This window comes from Carcharodon carcharias, chromosome 10 (assembly GCF_017639515.1).
Source record: "Carcharodon carcharias isolate sCarCar2 chromosome 10, sCarCar2.pri, whole genome shotgun sequence".
Lineage (NCBI taxonomy): Eukaryota > Metazoa > Chordata > Chondrichthyes > Lamniformes > Lamnidae > Carcharodon > Carcharodon carcharias.
This window is the reverse complement of record NC_054476.1, coordinates 103,431,302-103,459,173: the sequence shown is the minus strand read 5'-3', so window position 1 is coordinate 103,459,173 and position 27,872 is coordinate 103,431,302. Positions and strand designations below refer to the sequence as shown.

At 50.1% G+C, this 27,872-nt stretch overlaps 1 protein-coding gene across 2 annotated transcripts in view; it reads right to left on the bottom strand.

Moving 5' to 3' along the window:
• rapsn (receptor-associated protein of the synapse, 43kD) overlaps nucleotides 1-27,872 on the bottom strand; it is a 543,441-nt gene that overhangs the window by 167,238 nt on the left and 348,331 nt on the right. For both annotated transcript variants that reach the window (XM_041196585.1, XM_041196586.1), the window contains exon 2: nucleotides 5,376-5,474. In XM_041196585.1, coding sequence (XP_041052519.1) covers nucleotides 5,376-5,474 — 99 coding nt within the window. The remainder of the gene's footprint in view (nucleotides 1-5,375; nucleotides 5,475-27,872) is intronic.

The following is a 27,872-nucleotide window of genomic DNA, read 5'->3' as shown; positions in this document are numbered from 1 at the left end:
TGTAGAGCTGCTCTCTCACTGCACTGCGTATGCTCTGTGTACTGTCGAACTGCTCCCTCACTGCACTATCGGCAGTTTGTACTATTAAGCTGCTCCCTCACTGTACTGTGTCTGCAGTGCGTCTTATCGAGAGCCTAACTCATGCACTGTGTCTGCAGTGGGTAATATTGAGCCGTTTCCTCACTGCATTGTCTGCAGTGAGTACTTTTGTGCTGCTGTCTCACTGCATTGTGTCTGCAGCGTCTATTATCGAGCTGCTCCGGCACTGCACTGTTTCTGCACTGTGTATTATCAAGCTGCTCTCTCACTGCACTGCGTCCACAGTTTGAACTACCAAGCCGCTCACTCACTTCACTGTTTCTGCAGCGTGAACTATTGAGCTGCTGTCTCACTGCACTGTGTCTGCAGTGTACACTATCAAGAGGCTACCTCATGCACTGTGCTGCAGTGTGGACCAGTGAGCTGCTCCCTCACTGCACTTTGTCTGCAGTGTGTACTATCGACCTGCTCTGTCACTGCATTGTCTGCGGTGTGCTATTGAGCTGCTGTCACATTGCATTGTATCTGCACTATCCAACTGCTCCCTCACTGAACTGTGTCTGCAGTGTTTACTATCGACCTGCTTTCTGACTGCACTGCCTGCAGTGTGTTATATCCAGCTGCTCCCGCACTGCACTGTGCCTACAGTGTGTATGATCCAGCTGCTCTCTTACTGCACTGTGTCTGCCTGTGTATTAGAGCTGCTCTCTCACTGCACTGAGACTGCAGTGTGTACAATCCAGCTGCTCCCTGTCTGCACTATGTCTACAGTGTGAAATACCGAGCTGCTCTCTCACTGCACTCTGTCTGCAGTGTATACCATCGAGCTGCTCTCTCACTGCAATGCGTCTGCTGTTTATACTAGAGAGCTGCTCCCTCACTGCACTCTGACTGCAATGTGCACTATCCAGCTGCTCGCTCACTTCGGTGTCTGCTGTGTGTTCCATCGAGTTGCTCTCTTACAGTACTGTGTCTGCGTGTGTATTATACAGCTGCTCTCTCACTGAACTGAGACTGCAGTGTGTACAATCCAGCTGCTCCCAGTCTGCACTGTGTCTACAGTGTGAACTATCGAGCTACTCTCACTGCAATGCATCTGCTCTTTATACTATAGGGCTGCTCCCTCACTGCACTCTGTCTGCAATGTGTACTATCGAGCTGCTCACTCACTGCACTATGTCTGCAGTGTGTGCTATCCAGCTGCTCCCCTACTGCACTTTCTGCAGAGTGTACCAACGAGCTGCTCCCTCACTGCACTGTGTCTGCAGTGTGTACTATCTAGCTGCTCCCTCACTGCACTGCGTATGCTGTGTGTACTGTCGAACTGCTCCCTCACTGCACTATCGGCAGCTTGTTACATTGAGCTGCTCCCTCTCTGCACTGTCTGCAGTGTGTACTATTGAGAGGCTGCCTCATGCAATGTGTCTGTAGTGTGTAATATTGAGCTGCTTCCTCACCGCACTGCCTGCAGAGTGTACTGTCAAGCTGCTGTCTCACTGTATCGTTTCTTGCAGTGTGTAATATCGAGCTGCTCCCGCACTGCACTGTGCCTGCAGTGTGTACTGTCAAACTGCTCCCTCACTGCACTATCGGCAGTTTGTACTATTGAGCTATTCCCTCACTGTACTGTGTCTGTAGCGCGTCCTATCGAGAGCCTAACTCATGCACTGTGTCTGCAGTGGGTAATATTGAGCCGTTTCCTCAATGCATGGTCTGCAGTGAATACTTTTGTGCTGTTGTCTCACTGCATTGTATCTGCAGTGTGTATTATCGAGCTGCACCGGCACTGCACTGTCTCTGCACTGTGTACTATCAAGCTGCTCTCTCGCTGCAATCCGTCCGCAGTGTGAACTACCAAGCTGCTCACCCACTTCACTGTTTCTGCAGCATGAACTATTGAGTTACTCCCTCACTGCACTATCGGCAGCTTATTATATTGAGCTGCTCCCTCTCTGCACTGTCTGCAGTGTGTAATATTGAGAGGCTGCCTCATGCAATGTGTCTGCAGTGTGTAATATTGAGCTGCTTCCTCACCGCACTGCCTGCAGAGTGTACTGTCAAGCTGCTGTCTCACTGTATTGTTTCTTGCAGTGTGTAATATCGAGCTGCTCCCGCACTGCACTGTGCCTGCAGTGTGTACTGTCAAACTGCTCCCTCACTGCACTATCGGCAGTTTGTACTATTGAGCTGTTCCCTCACTGTACTGTGTCTGTAGCGCGTCCTATCGAGAGCCTAACTCATGCACTGTGTCTGCAGTGGGTAATATTGAGCCGTTTCCTCATTGCATGGTCTGCAGTGAATACTTTTGTGCTGTTGTCTCACTGCATTGTATCTGCAGTGTGTATTATCGAGCTGCACCGGCACTGCACTGTCTCTGCACTGTGTACTATCAAGCTGCTCTCTCACTGCAATCCGTCCGCAGTGTGAACTACCAAGCTGCTCACCCACTTCACTGTTTCTGCAGCATGAACTATTGAGTTGCTCCCTCACTGCACTGTGTCTGCAGTCTGTATGATCCAGCTGCTCTCCTACTGTACTGTGTCTGCCTGTGTATTATAGAGCTGCTCTCTCTCTGCACTGAGACTGCAGTGTGTACAATCCAGCTGCTCCCTGTCTGCACTGTGTCTGTAGTGTTTAATATCGAGCTGCTCCCTCACTGCACTGTCTGCTGTGTGTAAATTCGAGCTGCTCCCTCATTTCACTGTTTCTGCAGTGTGTCCTATCCATCTGCTCCTCCACTGAACTGTGTCTGCAGTTTGTACTATCGAGCTGCTCCCTGACTGCACTATTTGCAGTGTGTACTATCCTGCTGTTCCCTCACTGCACTGCATATGTAGTGTTTACTATCGATCTGCTCACTCACTGCACTGTGACTGCACGGTCTACTATCTAGCTGCTCCCTCACTGTATCTGCAGTCTGTACTATCCAGCTGCTCCCTCACTACACTTTGTCGACTGTCTGAATTATCAAGCTGTTCCCACATTGCACCATGTCTATCGTGTGTTATATCTGCAGGATTCACTGGAGCAACTCACAAATTCAGGCCCTACATTCTTCCCGCCTCCCCTATCCCTCAGGTTCAGTCCTCAACCCTCACCCCTCAGACCCTTCCCTCAGCCCCAGATTAAGCCCCCCTGTCTCACCCCACTGATGCTGCCCCTCCCCCTTACCCCCAAACTTAAGCTTTTCCCCTCAGCCCCAGATTCAGCCCCTCTCTCATCCCCATATTCGTCCCCTCCCCCGCATTCTCCATGTGCAGCCCCTCCCCTCCCCCATTCCCCAAATTTAGCCAATCCCCCTCATCCCCTGTTTTTTCCCCTCCCCCTCACCTCCCCAGATTCAGCTCCTCCCCCTCAAACCCCAGTTTCAGCCCCTCACCCCCCCCTGATTTAGCCCCTCCACCTCACCTCCCAGATTCACCCCTCCCCCTCAGATTCAGCCCTTCCCCTTCAGCCCCTTCCTTTCCAGATTCAGCCCCTGCCCCTCAACCCCTCCCCAGATTCAGCCTCTCCCCCTCACCCCCCAGATTCAGCCCCTAACCCTCACCCTCAGATTAAGCCCTTCTCCCTCAAGCCCCAGAATCAGCTCCTCACCCTTAAGCCACAGATTGAGCCCCTCCCCCTCACTGCTCCAGATTTAACCACTCCAGCTCATTGCCCCAGATTTAGCCCCACCCCCTTAACTCCCAGATTCAGTCCTTCACCCCCAGATTCAGCCCCTTCCCCTCACCTCCCCAGATTCAGCCCCTTCCCCTCACCTCCCCAGATTCAGCCCCTTCCCCTCACCTCCCCAGATTCAGCCCCTTCCCCTCACCTCCCCAGATTCAGCCCCTTCCCCTCACCTCCCCAGATTCAGCCCCTTCCCCTCACCAAGCCAATTTAAGCCCCTCACTCTCACGCCCCGCCCAGATATATCCCCACCTCCTAACCCCCAGATTTAGTCCTTTCCCCTCACTCTGCATATTGAGCCCCTCCCCTTCACCTCCCACATTCAGTTCTCCACTCTCAACTGTCAGATTCAGCCCCGCCCCTTCAACCCTAGATTCCGTCCGTCACCCTCACCTCCCAGATTCAGCCCCTTCCCCTCACTCTCACCCCTAGATTCAGCCGCTCTGCCAGCCCCTCCCCCTCAACCCTTCAGCCCTTCCCCTTCAAGCCCCAGACTGAGCCCCTCCCCTTCAGCCCCTTCCCCTCACCCCCCAGGGTCAGCCCCCCTTACCTCCCAAATTATGCCCCCACTCACCCTCCAAATTCTTGCCCCCTCACCCCCCAAATTCTGACCCCCTCACCCCCCAAATTCAAACCCTCTCCCTCACCCCCAAATTCAAACCCTCCCCTTCAGCCCCTCCCCCTCACTCCCAGATTGTGCCCCTCCCCTTTAGCCCCTCACCTCATCCCCTGATTTGGCCCCTCCCCCAACTCCCAAGATTGTGCCCCTCCCCTTTAGCCCCTCGCCTCACCCCCTAATTCAGCTGCTCCCCCTCATCCACCCCCAGATCCAGTCCTTCCCCTTTGCCCCTGACTCAGTGTCTCACCCACCTACACCCCCCCCACAACAACATTCTCCCACTGTAGGCTCCAGCAGCCATGCTCCTGCATAGCCCGCCCCTCAATTCCCCTCCCAGTCACAAGTCACCCAGAAAGAGATTGGATGTGTTTTCAGTATGACTGCGTGAAACACTGAAATGGTCACTCTGCGGCTGTCCCTCCAGCCCACGCACTGCAGAGGGTCAAGTGGGCAGTTCACACTGCCTGGCTGGGCAAGATATGCTGAGCTGCCAGCCATCATCAAATCACAATCTGATGTTTGAGAGAGGTTAATGACACAGCAGGGCTGAGTCTGCGTATGACAATTAGGGCAAATATCACTAACACGGTGACAGTGCCACTAAATCCAAATTGCTTCACTCACATTGGGAAACAATGTCCATTTTTTTTTCTTTATTTTCTCACTGGATGTAGGTGTCACTGGCAAGGCCAGCATTTGTAGTCCATCCCCAATTGCCCATGAACTGATTGGCTTATTCGGCTATTTAAGAGAGCGTTTGAGAGTCAACCACATTGTTGTGGGTGTGGAGTCACATGTAGGCAAGCCAAGTAAAGACGGCAGATTTCCTTCTCTAAAGGGCATTAGTAAACCAGATGGGTTTTTACTACAATCGATGGTTTTGGCCACTATTACTGAGGCTAGCTTCCAATTCCAGATTTATGGATTGAATGGTAGTAACCAGCTGCAATGGTGGGATTTGAAGCAATGTCCCCAAATCATTAGCCTGGGCCTCTGCATTACTAGCCTAGTGACATTAGCATTAGGCCAGTGTCTCCTCTAGCCTTACCATAGCATCAGTGTGATGTCGATGAATGTCCGCAAAGCAGAGCAGGCAAAGAGCCTGCAGAGGACGATCCCGGTGTTGGATTGCAATCTTCATCGACTCCTGAGGGAGAGAAACACATGAACACAGGCCGCACAGACATACGCACACAAACACAAAAACACAAATACACAGGCACAGAAACACACACGCACACACAGGCACAGAAACACACACGGACACACAGGTACAGAAACACACACGCACACACACACAGGCACAGAAACACACACGCACAGGCACAGAAACAGAAGCACACACACAGGCACAGAAACAAACACACACACACACAGGCACAGAAACACACACAGACACACACAGGCACAGAAACAAACACACACACAGGCACAGAAACACACACACACACACACACACACACACACACACAGGCACAGAAACACACACACACACACAGGCACAGAAACACACACACACACAGGCACAGAAACACACACACACACACAGGCACAGAAACAAACACACACACACACACAGGCACAGAAACACACACACACACACACAGGCACAGAAACACACACACACACACAGGCACAGAAACACACACACACACACAGGCACAGAAACACACACACACACAGGCACAGAAACGCACACACACACACAGGCACAGAAACACACACACACACACAGGCACAGAAACACACACACACACACAGGCACAGAAACACACACACACACAGGCACAGAAACACACACAGGCACAGAAACACACACGCACACACACACACACGGGCACAGAAACACACACACACACACACACACACACATGCGGGCACAGAAACACACACACACACAGGCACAGAAACACACACACACGGGCACAGAAACACACAAACACACACACAGGCACAGAAACACACACACACACGGGCACAGAAACACACACACACACAGACACAGAAACACACACACAGGCACAGAAACACACACACACACACACACAGGCACAGAAACACACACACACACACACACAGGCACAGAAACACACACACACACACAGGCACAGAAACACACACACACACAGGCACAGAAACACACAGGCACGGAAACACACACACACACACAGGCACAGAAACACACACAGACATACAGGCACAGAAACACACACACAAACACAGGCACAGAAACACACACACACACAGGCACAGAAACACACACACAGGCACAGAAACACACACACAGGCACAGAAACAAACACACAGGCACAGAAGCACACACACAGGCACAGAAAAACACACACACAAGCACAGAAACACACACACAGGCACAGAAACACACACACAGGCACAGAAACACACACACAGGCACAGAAACACACACACACACACACACAGGCACAGAAACACACACACACACACACACACAGGCACAGAAACACACACACAGGCACAGAAACACAACCACACACAGGCACAGAAACACACACACACACACACACACACAGGAACGAAACACACACACACAGGCACAGAAAAACACACACACACACACACAGGCACAGAAACACACACACACACAGGCAGAGAAACACACACACACACACAGGCACAGAAACACACACACACACACACAGGCACAGAAACACGCACACACACACACACATGCACAGAAACACACACACACACAGGCACAGAAACACACACACACACACACACACACACAGGCACAGAAACACACACACACACACAGGCACAGAAACACACACACACACACACAGGCACAGAAACACACACACACACAGGCACAGAAACACACACACAGGCACAGAAACACACACACACACAGGCACAGAAACACACACACAGGCACAGAAACAGACACACACAGGCAGAGAAACACACACACACACAGGCACAGAAACACACACACACACAGGCACAGAAACACACACACAGAGGCACAAACACACACACAGGCACAAACACACACACAGGCACAGAAACACAGACAAACACACAGGCACAGAAACACACACACACACACACACAGGCACAGAAACACACACACACACACAGGCACAGAAACACACACACACACAGGCACAGAAACACACACACACAGGCACAGAAACACATACACACACAGGCACAGAAACACACACACACACAGGCACAGAAACACACACACAGGCACAGAAACACACACACAGGCACAGAAACACACACACAGGCACAGAAACACACACACACACACAGGCACAGAAACACACACACACACACACACAGGCACAGAAACAGACACACACACAGGCACAGAAACACACACACACACACAGGCACAGAAACACACACACACACACACACACACAGGCACAGAAACACACACACACACACACACAGGCACAGAAACACACACACACACACACACAGGCACAGAAACACACACACACACACACAGGCACAGAAACACACACACATACACACAGGCACAGAAACACACACACACACAGGCACAGAAACACAAACACACACAGGCACAGAAACACACACACACAGGCACAGAAACACACACACACACAGGCACAGAAACACACACACACACACACACAGGCACAGAAACACACACAAACACACACAGGCACAGAAACACACACACACACACACAGGCAGAGAAACACACACACACACACAGGCACAGAAACACACACACACACACAGGCACAGAAACACACACACACACAGGCACAGAAACACACACACACACACACACACAGGCACAGAAACACACACACACACAGGCACAGAAACACACACACACACAGGCACAGAAACACACACACACAGGCACAGAAAAACACACACACACAGGCACAGAAACACACACATACACAGGCACAGAAACACACACACACAGGCACAGAATACACACACAGGCACAGAAACACACACACACACAGGCACAGAAACACACACACACACAGGCACAGAAACACACACACACACACACAGGCACAGAAACACACACACACACACACACACACACACACAGGCACAGAAACACACACACACACACACACACACACAGGCACAGAAACACACACACACACACACAGGCACAGAAACACACACACACAGGCACAGAAACACACACACAGGCACAGAACCACACACACACACACACACAGGCACAGAAACACACACACACACACACACAGGCACAGAAACACACACACACACACACACACACACAGGCACAGAAACACACACACACACGCACACACACACACACACAGGCACAGAAACACACACACACACACACACACACAGGCACAGAAACACACACACACACACACAGGCACAGAAACACACACACAAACAGGCACAGAAACAGACACACACACGGGCACAGAAACACACACACACACAGACACAGAAACACACACACAGGCACAGAAACACACACACACACACACAGGCACAGAAACACACACACACACACAGGCACAGAAACACACACACACACACACACACACAGGCACAGAAACACACACACACACAGGCACAGAAACACACAGGCACGGAAACACACACACACACACAGGCACAGAAACACACACAGACACACAGGCACAGAAACACACACACAAACACAGGCACAGAAACACACACACACACAGGCACAGAAACACACACACAGGCACAGAAACACACACACAGGCACAGAAACAAACACACAGGCACAGAAGCACACACACAGGCACAGAAAAACACACACACAGGCACAGAAACACACACACAGGCACAGAAACACACACACAGGCACAGAAACACACACACAGGCACAGAAACACACACACACACACACAGAGGCACAGAAACACACACACACACACACACACACAGGCACAGAAACACACACACAGGCACAGAAACACACACACACACAGGCACAGAAACACACACACACACACACACAGGAACGAAACACACACACACACAGGCACAGAAACACACACACACACACACAGGCACAGAAACACACACACACACACACACAGGCAGAGAAACACACACACACACACAGGCACAGAAACACACACACACACACACAGGCACAGAAACACGCACACACACACACACACGCACAGAAACACACACACACACAGGCACAGACACACACACACACACACACACAGGCACAGAAACACACACACACACACAGGCACAGAAACACACACACACACACACACAGGCACAGAAACACACACACACACAGGCACAGAAACACACACACACACAGGCACAGAAACACACACACAGGCACAGAAACAGACACACACAGGCAGAGAAACACACACACACACAGGCACAGAAACACACACACACACAGGCACAGAAACACACACACAGAGGCACAAACACACACACAGGCACAAACACACACACAGGCACAAAAACACAGACAAACACACAGGCACAGAAACACACACACACACACACAGGCACAGAAACACACACACACACACAGGCACAGAAACACACACACACACACAGGCACAGAAACACACACACACAGGCACAGAAACACATACACACACAGGCACAGAAACACACACACACACAGGCACAGAAACACACACACACACACACACACACAGGCACAGAAACACACACACAGGCACAGAAACACACACACACACACAGGCACAGAAACACACACACACACACACAGGCACAGAAACAGACAACACACAGGCACAGAAACACACACACACACACAGGCACAGAAACACACACACACACACACACACAGGCACAGAAACACACATACACACACACACAGGCACAGAAACACACACACACACACACACACACACACAGGCACAGAAACACACACACACACACACACACACACAGAAACACACACACACACACACAGGCACAGAAACACACACACACACAGGCACAGAAACACAAACACACACAGGCACAGAAACACACACACACAGGCACAGAAACACACACACACAGGCACAGAAACACACACACACACACAGGCACAGAAACACACACACACACACACACACACACACACAGGCACAGAAACACACACAAACACACACAGGCACAGAAACACACACACACACACACACACAGGCAGAGAAACACACACAGACACACACAGGCACAGAAACACACACACACACACAGGCACAGAAACACACACACACACAGGCACAGAAACACACACACACACACACACACAGGCACAGAAAAACACACACACACAGGCACAGAAACACACACACACACAGGCACAGAAACAAACACACACAGGCACAGAAAAACACACACACACAGGCACAGAAACACACACATACACAGGCACAGAAACACACACACACAGGCACAGAAACACACACACACAGGCACAGAAACACACACACACACAGGCACAGAAACACACACACACACAGGCACAGAAACACACACACACACACACAGGCACAGAAACACACACACACACACACACACAGGCACAGAAACACACACACACACACACACACACACACAGGCACAGAAACACACACACACACACACACAGGCACAGAAACACACACACACAGGCACAGAAACACACACACAGGCACAGAACAACACACACACACACACAGGCACAGAAACACACACACACACACACAGGCACAGAAACACACACACACACACACACACACAGGCACAGAAACACACACACACACGCACACACACACACACACACAGGCACAGAAACACACACACACACACACACACACACACAGGCACAGAAACACACACACACACACACAGGCACAGAAACACACACACACACAGGCACAGAAACACACACACAAACAGGCACAGAAACACACACACACACAGGAACAGAAACACACACACACACAGGCACAGAAAGACACACACACACACAGAAACACACACACACACGCAGGCACAGAAACACACACACACAGGCACAGAAACACACACACACACAGGCACAGAAACACACACACACACACCACACACACACAGGCACAGAAACACACACAGGCACAGAAACACACACACACACACACAGGCACAGAAACACACACACACACACAGGCACAGAAACACACACACACACACAGGCACAGAAACACACACACACACACACACACACAGGCACAGAAACACACACACACACACAAACACAGGCACAGAAACACACACACACACACACAGGCACAGAAACACACACACACAGGCACAGAAACACACACACACAGGCACAGAAACACGAACACAAACACAGGCACAGAAACACACACACACAGGCACAGAAACACACACACACACACAGGCACAGAAACACAGACACACACAGGCACAGAAACACACAAACACAGGCACAGAAACACACACACAGGCACAGAAACACACACACACACAGACACAGAAACACACACACAAAGGCACAAACACACACACAGGCACAAACACACACACAGGCACAGAAACACACACACAGGCACAGAAACACACACACACACACAGGCACAGAAACACACACACACACAGGCACAGAAACACACACACACACACAGGCACAGAAACACACACACACACACAGGCACAGAAACACACACACACACAGGCACAGAAACACACACACACACAGGCACAGAAACACACACACAAAGGCACAAACACACACACAGGCACAAACACACACACAGGCACAGAAACACACACACACACAGGCACAGAAACACACACACACACACACAGGCACAGAAACACACACACACACAGGCACAGAAACACACACACACACACAGGCACAGAAACACACACACACACACAGGCACAGAAACACACACACACACACACACACACAGGCACAGAAACACACACACACACACACAGGCACAGAAACACACACACACACAGGCACAGAAACACACACACACACAGGCACAGAAACACACAAACACACAGGCACAGAAACACACACACACACACAGGCAAAGAAACACACACACACACACAGGCACAGAAACACACACACACACACAGGCACAGAAACACAAACACACACACACAGGCACAGAAACACACACACAGGCACAGAAACACACACACACACACAGGCACAGAAACACACACACACACACAGGCAGAGAAACACACACACACACACACAGGCACAGAAACACACACACAGGCACAGAAACACACACACAGGCACAGAAACACACACACACACACACAGGCACAGAAACACACACACACACACACACAGACACAGAAACACACACACACACAGGCACAGAAACACACACACACACACAGGCACAGAAACATACACACACACACACAGGCACAGAAACACACACACACAGGCACAGAAACACACACACACACAGGCACAGAAACACACACAAACAGGCACAAACACACACACAGGCACAAACACACACACAGGCACAGAAACACACACACACACACAGTCACAGAAACACACACACACACAAGCACAGAAACACACACACACACACAGGCACAGAAACACACACACACACAGGCACAGAAACACACACACACACAGGCACAGAAACACACACACACACACAGGCACAGAAACACACACACACACACAGGCACAGAAACACACACACACACACACACAGGCACAGAAACACACACACACACACAAACACAGGCACAGAAACACACACACACACACACAGGCACAGAAACACACACACACCGGCACAGAAACACACACACACACAGGCACAGAAACACGAACACACACACAGGCACAGAAACACACACACACACACAGGCACAGAAACACACACACACAGGCACAGAAACACACAAACACAGGCACAGAAACACACACACACAGGCACAGAATCACACACACACACAGGCACAGAAACACACACACAAAGGCACAGAAACACACACACAGGCACAAACACACACACAGGCACAGAAACACACACACACAGGCACAGAAACACACACACACACACACACACACACAGGCACAGAAACACACACACACACACAGGCACAGAAACACACACACACACACACAGGCACAGAAACACACACACGCACAGGCACAGAAACACACACACACACAGGCACAGAAACACACACACACACAGGCACAGAAACACACACACACACAGGCACAGAAACACACACACACACACAGGCACAGAAACACACACACACACACAGGCACAGAAACACACACACACACAGGCACAGAAACACACACACACACACAGGCACAGAAAAACACACACACACACAGGCACAGAAACACACACACACAGGCACAGAAACACACACACACACACACACACACACACACACCCAGGCACAGAAACACACACACACACACAGGCACAGAAACACACACACACACACACAGGCACAGAAACACACACACACACACACACACACACACACACACACAGGCACAGAAACACACACACACACACAGGCACAGAAACACACACACACACAGGCACAGAAACACACACACACACAGGCACAGAAACACACACACACACACAGGCACAGAAACACACACACACACACAGGCACAGAAACACACACACACACACAGGCACAGAAACACAAACACACACACACAGGCACAGAAACACACACACAGACACAGAAACACACACACACACACACACAGGCACAGAAACACACACACACACACAGGCAGAGAAACACACACACACACACAGGCAGAGAAACACACACACACACACACACACAGGCACAGAAACACACACACACACAGGCACAGAAACACACACACACACACAGGCACAGAAACACACACACACACACACACAGGCACAGAAACACACACACACACAGGCACAGAAACACACACAGACACAGGCACAGAAACACACACAAACAGGCACAAACACACACACAGGCGCAAACACACACACAGGCACAGAAACACACACACACACACACAGTCACAGAAACACACACACACACAAGCACAGAAACACACACACACACACAGGCACAGAAACACACACACACACACAGGCACAGAAACACACACACACACAGGCACAGAAACACACATACACACAGACACAGAAACACACACACACACAGGCACAGAAACACACACACACAGGCACAGAAACACACACACACACAGGCACAGAAACACACACACACACACAGGCACAGAAACACACACACACACACACAGGCACAGAAACACACACACACACACACACAGGCACAGAAACACACACACACACACACAGGCACAGAAACACACACACACACACACACAGGCACAGAAACACACACACACACACACACAGGCACAGAAACACACACACACACAGGCACAGAAACACACACACACACACACACACGCACAGAAACACACACACACACAGGCACAGAAACACACACACACACACACACACACAGGCACAGAAACACACACACACACACAGGCACAGAAACACACACACACACACAGGCACAGAAACACACACACACACACACAGGCACAGAAACACACACACAGGCACAGAAACACACACACACACACAGGCACAGAAACACACACACACACAGGCAGAGAAACACACACACACACACACAGGCACAGAAACACACACACACGCACACACAGGCACAGAAACACACACACACAGGCACAGAAAGACACACACACACACAGGCACAGAAACACACACAAACACACACAGGCACAGAAACACACACACACACAGGCACAGAAACACACACGCACACACACACACACAGGCACAGAAACACACACACAGGCACAGAAACAAACACACACAGGCACAGAAACACACACACACAGGCACAGAAACACACACACACACACACAGGCACAGAAACACACACACACACACACACACACACACACAGGCACAGAAACACACACACACACAGGCACAGAAACACACACACACACACACACACACACACACGCACAGAAACACACACACACACACACACACAGAGGCACAGAAACACACACAGGCACAGAAACACACACACAGCCACAGAAACACACAGACAAGCACAGAAACACACACACAAGCACAGAAACACACACACACACACACACACACACAGAGGCACAGAAACACACACACACACACACACACACACACACAGACACAGAAACACACACACAGGCACAGAAACACACACACACACAGGCACAGAAACACACACACACACACACAGGCACAGAAACACACACACACACACAGGCACAGAAACACAAACACACACACACACAGGCACAGAAACACACACACACACACACAGGCACAGGCACAGAAACACACACACACACACAGGCACAGAAACACGCACACACACACACACGCACAGAAACACACACACACACAGGCACAGAAACACACACACACACACACACAGGCACAGAAACACACACACACACACAGGCACAGAAACACACACACACACACAGGCACAGAAACACACACACACACAGGCACAGAAACACACACACACACACAGGCACAGAAACACACACACACACACACAAAGGCACAGAAACACACACACACACAGGCACAGAAACACACACACACACAGGCACAGAAACACACACACACAGGCACAGAAACACACAAACACAGGCACAGAAACACACAAACACAGGCACAGAAACACACACACACAGGCACAGAAACACACACACACACAGGCACAGAAACACACACAAACAGGCACAGAAACACACACACACACAGGCACAGAAACACACACACACAGGCACAGAAACACACACACAAAGGCACAAACACACACACAGGCACAAACACACACACAGGCACAGAAACACACACACAGGCACAGAAACACACACACACACACAGGCACAGAAACACACACTCACACACAGGCACAGAAACACACACACACACACAGGCACAGAAACACACACACACACACACACACACAGGCACAGAAACACACACACGCACAGACACAGAAACACACACACACACAGGCACAGAAACACACACACACACAGGCACAGAAACACACAAACACACACACACACCGGCACAGAAACACACACACACAGGCAAAGAAACACACACACACACACAGGCACAGAAACAATCACACACACACACACAGGCACAGAAACACACACACACACACAGGCACAGAAAAACACACACACACACAGGCACAGAAACACACACACACAGGCACAGAAACACACACACACACACACAGACAGGCACAGAAACACACACAAACACACAGGCACAGAAACACACACACACACACACACACACAGGCACAGAAACACACACACACACACAGGCACAGAAACACACACACACACAGGCACAGAAACACACACACACACACAGGCACAGAAAAACACACACACACAGGCACAGAAACACACACACACACACACAGGCACAGAAACACACAAACACACACAGGCACAGAAACACACACACACACACAGGCACAGAAACACACACACACACACAGACACAGAAACACACACACACACACAGGCACAGAAACACACACACAGGCACAGAAACACACACACACACACACACACAGGCACAGAAACACACACACACACACAGAGGCAGAGAAACACACACACACACACACAGGCAGAGAAACACACACACACACACACACAGGCACAGAAACACACACACACAGGCACAGAAACACACACACACACACAGGCACAGAAACACACACACACACAGGCACAGAAACACACACACACACAGGCACAGAAACACACACACACACAGGCACAGAAACACACACACACACCGGCACAGAAACTCACATACACACAGGCACAGAAACACACACACACACAGGCACAGAAACACACACACACACACAGGCAGAGAAACACACACACACACACAGGCACAGAAACACACACACACACACACAGGCACAGAAACACGCACACACACACACACACGCACAGAAACACACACACACACAGGCACAGAACCACACACACACACACACACACACACAGGCACAGAAACACACACACACACACAGGCACAGAAACACACACACACACACACACAGGCACAGAAACACACACACACACAGGCACAGAAACACACACACAGGCACAGAAACACACACACACAGAGGCACAGAAACACACACACAGGCACAGAAACAGACACACACAGGCAGAGAAACACACACACACACAGGCACAGAAACACACACACACACAGGCACAGAAACACACACACAGAGGCACAAACACACACACAGGCACAAACACACACACAGGCACAGAAACACAGACAAACACACAGGCACAGAAACACACACACACACACACAGGCACAGAAACACACACACACACACACACACAGGCACAGAAACACACACACACACACAGGCACAGAAACACACACACACAGGCACAGAAACACATACACACACAGGCACAGAAACACACACGCACACAGGCACAGAAACACACACACACACACAGGCACAGAAACACACACACAGGCACAGAAACACACACACACACACAGGCACAGAAACACACACACACACACACAGGCACAGAAACAGACACACACACAGGCACAGAAACATACACACACACACAGGCACAGAAACACACACACACACACACACACAGGCACAGAAACACACACACACACACACACAGGCACAGAAACACACATACACACACACAGGCACAGAAACACACACACACACACACACAGGCACAGAAACACACACACACACACACACACAGAAACACACACACACACACACAGGCACAGAAACACACACACACACAGGCACAGAAACACAAACACACACAGGCACAGAAACACACACACAGGCACAGAAACACACACACACACACAGGCACAGAAACACACACACACACACACACAGGCACAGAAACACACACAAACACACACAGGCACAGAAACACACACACACACACACACAGGCAGAGAAACACACACAGACACACACAGGCACAGAAACACACACACACACACAGGCACAGAAACACACACACACACAGGCACAGAAACACACACACACACACACACACAGGCACAGAAAAACACACACACACAGGCACAGAAACACACACACACACAGGCACAGAAACAAACACACACAGGCACAGAAAAACACACACACACAGGCACAGAAACACACACATACACAGGCACAGAAACACACACACACAGGCACAGAAACACACACACACAGGCACAGAAACACACACACACACAGGCACAGAAACACACACACACACAGGCACAGAAACACACACACACACACACAGGCACAGAAACACACACACACACACACCCACACAGGCACAGAAACACACACACACACACACACACACACAGGCACAGAAACACACACACACACACACACAGGCACAGAAACACACACACACAGGCACAGAAACACACACACAGGCACAGAACCACACACACACACACACACAGGCACAGAAACACACACACACACACAGGCACAGAAACACACACACACACACACAGGCACAGAAACACACACACACACGCACACACACACACACACAGGCACAGAAACACACACACACACACACACACACACAGGCACAGAAACACACACACACAGGCACAGAAACACACACACACAGGCACAGAAACACACACACAAACAGGAACAGAAACACACACACACACAGGCACAGAAACACAAACACACACAGAAACACACACACACACGCAGGCACAGAAACACACACACACAGGCACAGATACACACACACACACAGGCACAGAAACACACACACACACACCACACACACACAGGCACAGAAACACACACAGGCACAGAAACACACACACACACACAGGCACAGAAACACACACACACACAGGCACAGAAACACACACACACACACAGGCACAGAAACACACACACACACACACACACACACACAGGCACAGAAACACACACACACACACAAACACAGGCACAGAAACACACACACACACACACAGGCACAGAAACACACACACACAGGCACAGAAACACACACACACAGGCACAGAAACACGAACACACACACAGGCACAGAAACACACACACACAGGCACAGAAACACACACACACACACAGGCACAGAAACACACACACACACAGGCACAGAAACACACAAACACAGGCACAGAAACACACACACACAGGCACAGAAACACACACACACACAGGCACAGAAACACACACACACACAGGCACAGAAACACACACACACACAGGCACAGAAACACACACACAAAGGCACAAACACACACACAGGCACAAACACACACACAGGCACAGAAACACACACACACAGGCACAGAAACACACACACACACACAGGCACAGAAACACACACACACACACACAGGCACAGAAACACACACACACACACACAGGCACAGAAACACACACACACACAGGCACAGAAACACACACACACACACAGGCACAGAAACACACACACACACACAGGCACAGAAACACACACACACACACACACACACACAGGCACAGAAACACACACACACACACACACAGGCACAGAAACACACACACACACAGGCACAGAAACACACACACACACACAGGCACAGAAACACACACACACACAGGCACAGAAACACACAAACACACACAGGCACAGAAACACACACACACACACAGGCACAGAAACACACACACACACACAGGCAGAGAAACACAAACACACACACATCACAGAAACACACACACAGGCACAGAAACACACACACACACACACACACAGGCACAGAAACACACACACACACACACAGGCAGAGAAACACACACACACACACACACAGGCACAGAAACACACACACACACACAGGCACAGAAACATACACACACACACACAGGCACAGAAACACACACACACAGGCACAGAAACACACACACACACAGGCACAGAAACACACACAAACAGGCACAAACACACACACAGGCACAAACACACACACAGGCACAGAAACACACACACACACACAGTCACAGAAACACACACACACACAAGCACAGAAACACACACACACACAGGCACAGAAACACACACACACACAGGCACAGAAACACACACACACACACAGGCACAGAAACACACACACACACACAGGCACAGAAACACACACACACACACAGGCACAGAAACACACACACACACACACACAGGCACAGAAACACACACAGACACACAAACACAGGCACAGAAACACACACACACACACACAGGCACAGAAACACACACACACCGGCACAGAAACACACACACACACAGGCACAGAAACACGAACACACACACAGGCACAGAAACACACACACACACACAGGCACAGAAACACACACACACAGGCACAGAAACACACAAACACAGGCACAGAAACACACACACACAGGCACAGAATCACACACACACACAGGCACAGAAACACACACACACAGGCACACACACACACACACAGGCACAGAAACAGACACACACACAGGCACAGAAACACACACACACACACACAGGCACAGAAACACACACACACACACACACAGGCACAGAAACACACATACACACACACACAGGCACAGAAACACACACACACACACACACACAGGCACAGAAACACACACACACACACACACACACAGAAACACACACACACACACACAGGCACAGAAACACACACACACACACAGGCACAGAAACACACACACACAGGCACAGAAACACACACACACACACAGGCACAGAAACACACACACACACACACACACAGGCACAGAAACACACACAAACACACACAGGCACAGAAACACACACACACACACAGGCAGAGAAACACACACACACACACACACAGGCACAGAAACACACACGCACACACAGGCACAGAAACACACACACACACAGGCACAGAAACACACACACACACACACACAGGCACAGAAAAACACACACACACAGGCACAGAAACACACACACACACAGGCACAGAAACAAACACAAACAGGCACAGAAAAACACACACACACAGGCACAGAAACACACACATACACAGGCACAGAAACACACACACACAGGCACAGAAACACACACACACAGGCACAGAAACACACACACACACAGGCACAGAAACACACACACACACAGGCACAGAAACACACACACACACACACACAGGCACAGAAACACACACACACACACAGGCACAGAAACACACACACACACACACACACAGGCACAGAAACACACACACACACACAGGCACAGAAACACACACACACAGGCACAGAAACACACACACAGGCACAGAACCACACACACACACACACAGGCACAGAAACACACACACACACACACACACAGGCACAGAAACACACACACACACACACACACAGGCACAGAAACACACACACACACGCACACACACACACACACAGGCACAGAAACACACACACACACACACACACACACAGGCACAGAAACACACACACACACACAGGCACAGAAACACACACACACACAGGCACAGAAACACACACATAAACAGGCACAGAAACACACACACACACAGGAACAGAAACACACACACACACAGGCACAGAAACACACACACACACACAGAAACACACACACACACGCAGGCACAGAAACACACACACACAGGCACAGAAACACACACACACACAGGCACAGAAACACACACACACACACCACACACACACAGGCACAGAAACACACACAGGCACAGAAACACACAAACACACACAGGCACAGAAACACACACACACACACAGGCACAGAAACACACACACACACACAGGCACAGAAACACACACACACACACAGGCACAGAAACACACACACACACACACACACAGGCACAGAAACACACACACACACACAAACACAGGCACAGAAACACACACACACACACACAGGCACAGAAACACACACACACAGGCACAGAAACACACACACACAGGCACAGAAACACGAACACACACACAGGCACAGAAACACACACACACAGGCACAGAAACACACACACACACACAGGCACAGAAACACAGACACACACAGGCACAGAAACACACAAACACAGGCACAGAAACACACACACACAGGCACAGAAACACACACACACACAGGCACAGAAACACACACACACACAGGCACAGAAACACACACACACACAGGCACAGAAACACACACACAAAGGCACAAACACACACACAGGCACAAACACACACACAGGCACAGAAACACACACACACACACAGGCACAGAAACACACACACACACACAGGCACAGAAACACACACACACACACAGGCACAGAAACACACACACACACACACAGGCACAGAAACACACACACACACAGGCACAGAAACACACACACACACACAGGCACAGAAACACACACACATACACAGGCACAGAAACACACACACACACACAGGCACAGAAACACACACACACACACACAGGCACAGAAACACACACACACACACACAGGCACAGAAACACACACACACACAGGCACAGAAACACACAGACAAAGGCACAAACACACACACAGGCACAAACACACACACAGGCACAGAAACACACACACACACAGGCACAGAAACACAAACACACACACACAGGCACAGAAACACACACACAGGCACAGAAACACACACACACACACACAGGCACAGAAACACACACACACACACAGGCAGAGAAACACACACACACACACAGGCACAGAAACACACACACAGGCACAGAAACACACACACACACACACACACAGGCACAGAAACACACACACACACACACACAGGCAGAGAAACACACACACACACACACACACAGACACAGAAACACACACACACAGGCACAGAAACACACACACACACACAGGCACAGAAACATACACACACACACACAGGCACAGAAACACACACACACAGGCACAGAAACACACACACACACAGGCACAGAAACACACACAAACAGGCACAAACACACACACAGGCACAAACACACACACAGGCACAGAAACACACACACAGTCACAGAAACACACACACACACAAGCACAGAAACACACACACACACACAGGCACAGAAACACACACACACACAGGCACAGAAACACACACACACACACAGGCACAGAAACACACACACACACACAGGCACAGAAACACACACACACACACACAGGCACAGAAACACACACACACACACAGAGGCACAGAAACACACACACACACAGAGGCACAGAAACACACACACACACACAAACACAGGCACAGAAACACACACACACACACACAGGCACAGAAACACACACACACCGGCACAGAAACACACACACACACAGGCACAGAAACACGAACACACACACAGGCACAGAAACACACACACACACACAGGCACAGAAACACACACACACAGGCACAGAAACACACAAACACAGGCACAGAAACACACACACACAGGCACAGAATCACACACACACACAGGCACAGAAACACACACACAAAGGCACAGAAACACACACACAGGCACAAACACACACACAGGCACAGAAAGACACACACACAGGCACAGAAACACATACACACACACACACACAGGCACAGAAACACACACACACACACAGGCACAGAAACACACACACACACACACACAGGCACAGAAACACACACACGCACAGGCACAGAAACACACACACACACAGGCACAGAAACACACACACACACAGGCACAGAAACACACACACACACAGGCACAGAAACACACACACACACACACAGGCACAGAAACACACACACACACACAGGCACAGAAACACACACACACACAGGCACAGAAACACACACACACACAGGCACAGAAACACACACACACACAGGCACAGAAAAACACACACACACACAGGCACAGAAACACACACACACAGGCACAGAAACACACACACAGGCACAGAAACACACACACACACACAGGCACAGAAACACACACACACACACACACACACACACACACAGGCACAGAAACACACACACACACACACAGGCACAGAAACACACACACACACAGGCACAGAAACACACACACACACAGGCACAGAAACACACACACACACACAGGCACAGAAACACACACACACACACACAGGCACAGAAACACACACACACACACAGGCACAGAAACACAAACACACACACACAGGCACAGAAACACACACACAGACACAGAAACACACACACACACACACACACACAGGCACAGAAACACACACACACACACACACAGGCAGAGAAACACACACACACACACAGGCAGAGAAACACACACACACACACACAGGCACAGAAACACACACACACACACACAGGCAGAGAAACACACACACACACACAGGCAGAGAAACACACACACACACACACACACACACACAGGCACAGAAACACACACACACAGGCACAGAAACACACACACACACACAGGCACAGAAACACACACACACACACACAGGCACAGAAACACACACACACACAGGCACAGAAACACACACAGACACAGGCACAGAAACACACACAAACAGGCACAAACACACACACAGGCACAAACACACACACAGGCACAGAAACACACACACACACAGTCACAGAAACACACACACACACAAGCACAGGAACACACACACACACACAGGCACAGAAACACACACACACACAGGCACAGAAACACACACACACACAGGCACAGAAACACACACACACACAGACACAGAAACACACACACACACAGGCACAGAAACACACACACACAGGCACAGAAACACACACACACACACAGGCACAGAAACACACACACACACACAGGCACAGAAACACACACACACACACACAGGCACAGAAACACACACACACACACACACAGGCACAGAAACACACACACACACACACAGGCACAGAAACACACACACACACACACACAGGCACAGAAACACACACACACACACACACACAGGCACAGAAACACACACACACACAGGCACAGAAACAAACACACACAGGCACAGAAAAACACACACACACAGGCACAGAAACACACACATACACAGGCACAGAAACACACACATACACAGGCACAGAAACACACACACACAGGCACAGAAACACACACACACAGGCACAGAAACACACACACACACACAGGCACAGAAACACACACACACAGGCACAGAAACACACACACACACACACAGGCACAGAAACACACACACACACACACACAGGCACAGAAACACACACACACACACACACACACAGGCACAGAAACACACACACACACACACAGGCACAGAAACACACACACACAGGCACAGAAACACACACACAGGCACAGAACCACACACACACACACACACAGGCACAGAAACACACACACACACACACACACAGGCACAGAAAAACACACACACACACACACACACACACAGGCACAGAAACACACACACACACGCACACACACACACACACACAGGCACAGATACACACACACACACACACACACACACAGGCACAGAAACACACACACACACACACAGGCACAGAAACACACAAACACACAGGCACAGAAACACACACACAAACAGGCACAGAAACACACACACACAGGAACAGAAACACACACACACACAGGCACAGAAACACACACACACACACAGAAACACACACACACACGCAGGCACAGAAACACACACACACAGGCACAGAAACACACACACACACAGGCACAGAAACACACACACACACACAAACACAGGCACAGAAACACACACACACACACACACAGGCACAGAAACACACACACACAGGCACAGAAACACACACACACAGGCACAGAAACACGAACACACACACAGGCACAGAAACACACACACACAGGCACAGAAACACACACACACACACAGGCACAGAAACACAGACACACACAGGCACAGAAACACACAAACACAGGCACAGAAACACACACACACAGGCACAGAAACACACACACACACAGGCACAGAAACACACACACACACAGGCACAGAAACACACACACACACAGGCACAGAAACACACACACAAAGGCACAAACACACACACAGGCACAAACACACACACAGGCACAGAAACACACACACACACACAGGCACAGAAACACACACACACACACAGGCACAGAAACACACACACACACACAGGCACAGAAACACACACACACACACACAGGCACAGAAACACACACACACACAGGCACAGAAACACACACACACACACAGGCACAGAAACACACACACACACACAGGCACAGAAACACACACACACACACACACACACAGGCACAGAAACACACACACACACACACAGGCACAGAAACACACACACACACAGGCACAGAAACACACACACACACACAGGCACAGAAACACACACACACACAGGCACAGAAACACACACACACACACAGGCACAGAAACACACACACACACACAGGCACAGAAACACACACACACACACAGGCACAGAAACACAAACACACACACACAGGCACAGAAACACACACACAGGCACAGAAACACACACACACACACACAGGCACAGAAACACACACACACACAGGCAGAGAAACACACACACACACACACAGGCACAGAAACACACACACAGGCACAGAAACACACACACACACACACAGGCACAGAAACACACACACACACACACACAGGCAGAGAAACACACACACACACACACACAGACACAGAAACACACACACACAGGCACAGAAACACACACACACACACAGGCACAGAAACATACACACACACACACAGGCACAGAAACACACACACACAGGCACAGAAACACACACACACAGGCACAGAAACACACACACACACACAGGCACAGAAACACACACAAACAGGCACAAACACACACACACAGGCACAGAAACACACACACACACACAGTCACAGAAACACACACACAACACAGAAACACACACACACACACACACACAGACACACAAACACACACACACACACAGGCAGAGAAACACACACACACACACAGGCAGAGAAACACACACACACACACAGGCACAGAAACACACACACACACACAGGCAGAGAAACACACACACACACACAGGCAGCAGAAACACACACACACACACACACACACCACAGGCACAGAAACAGACACACACACAGGCACAGAAACACACACA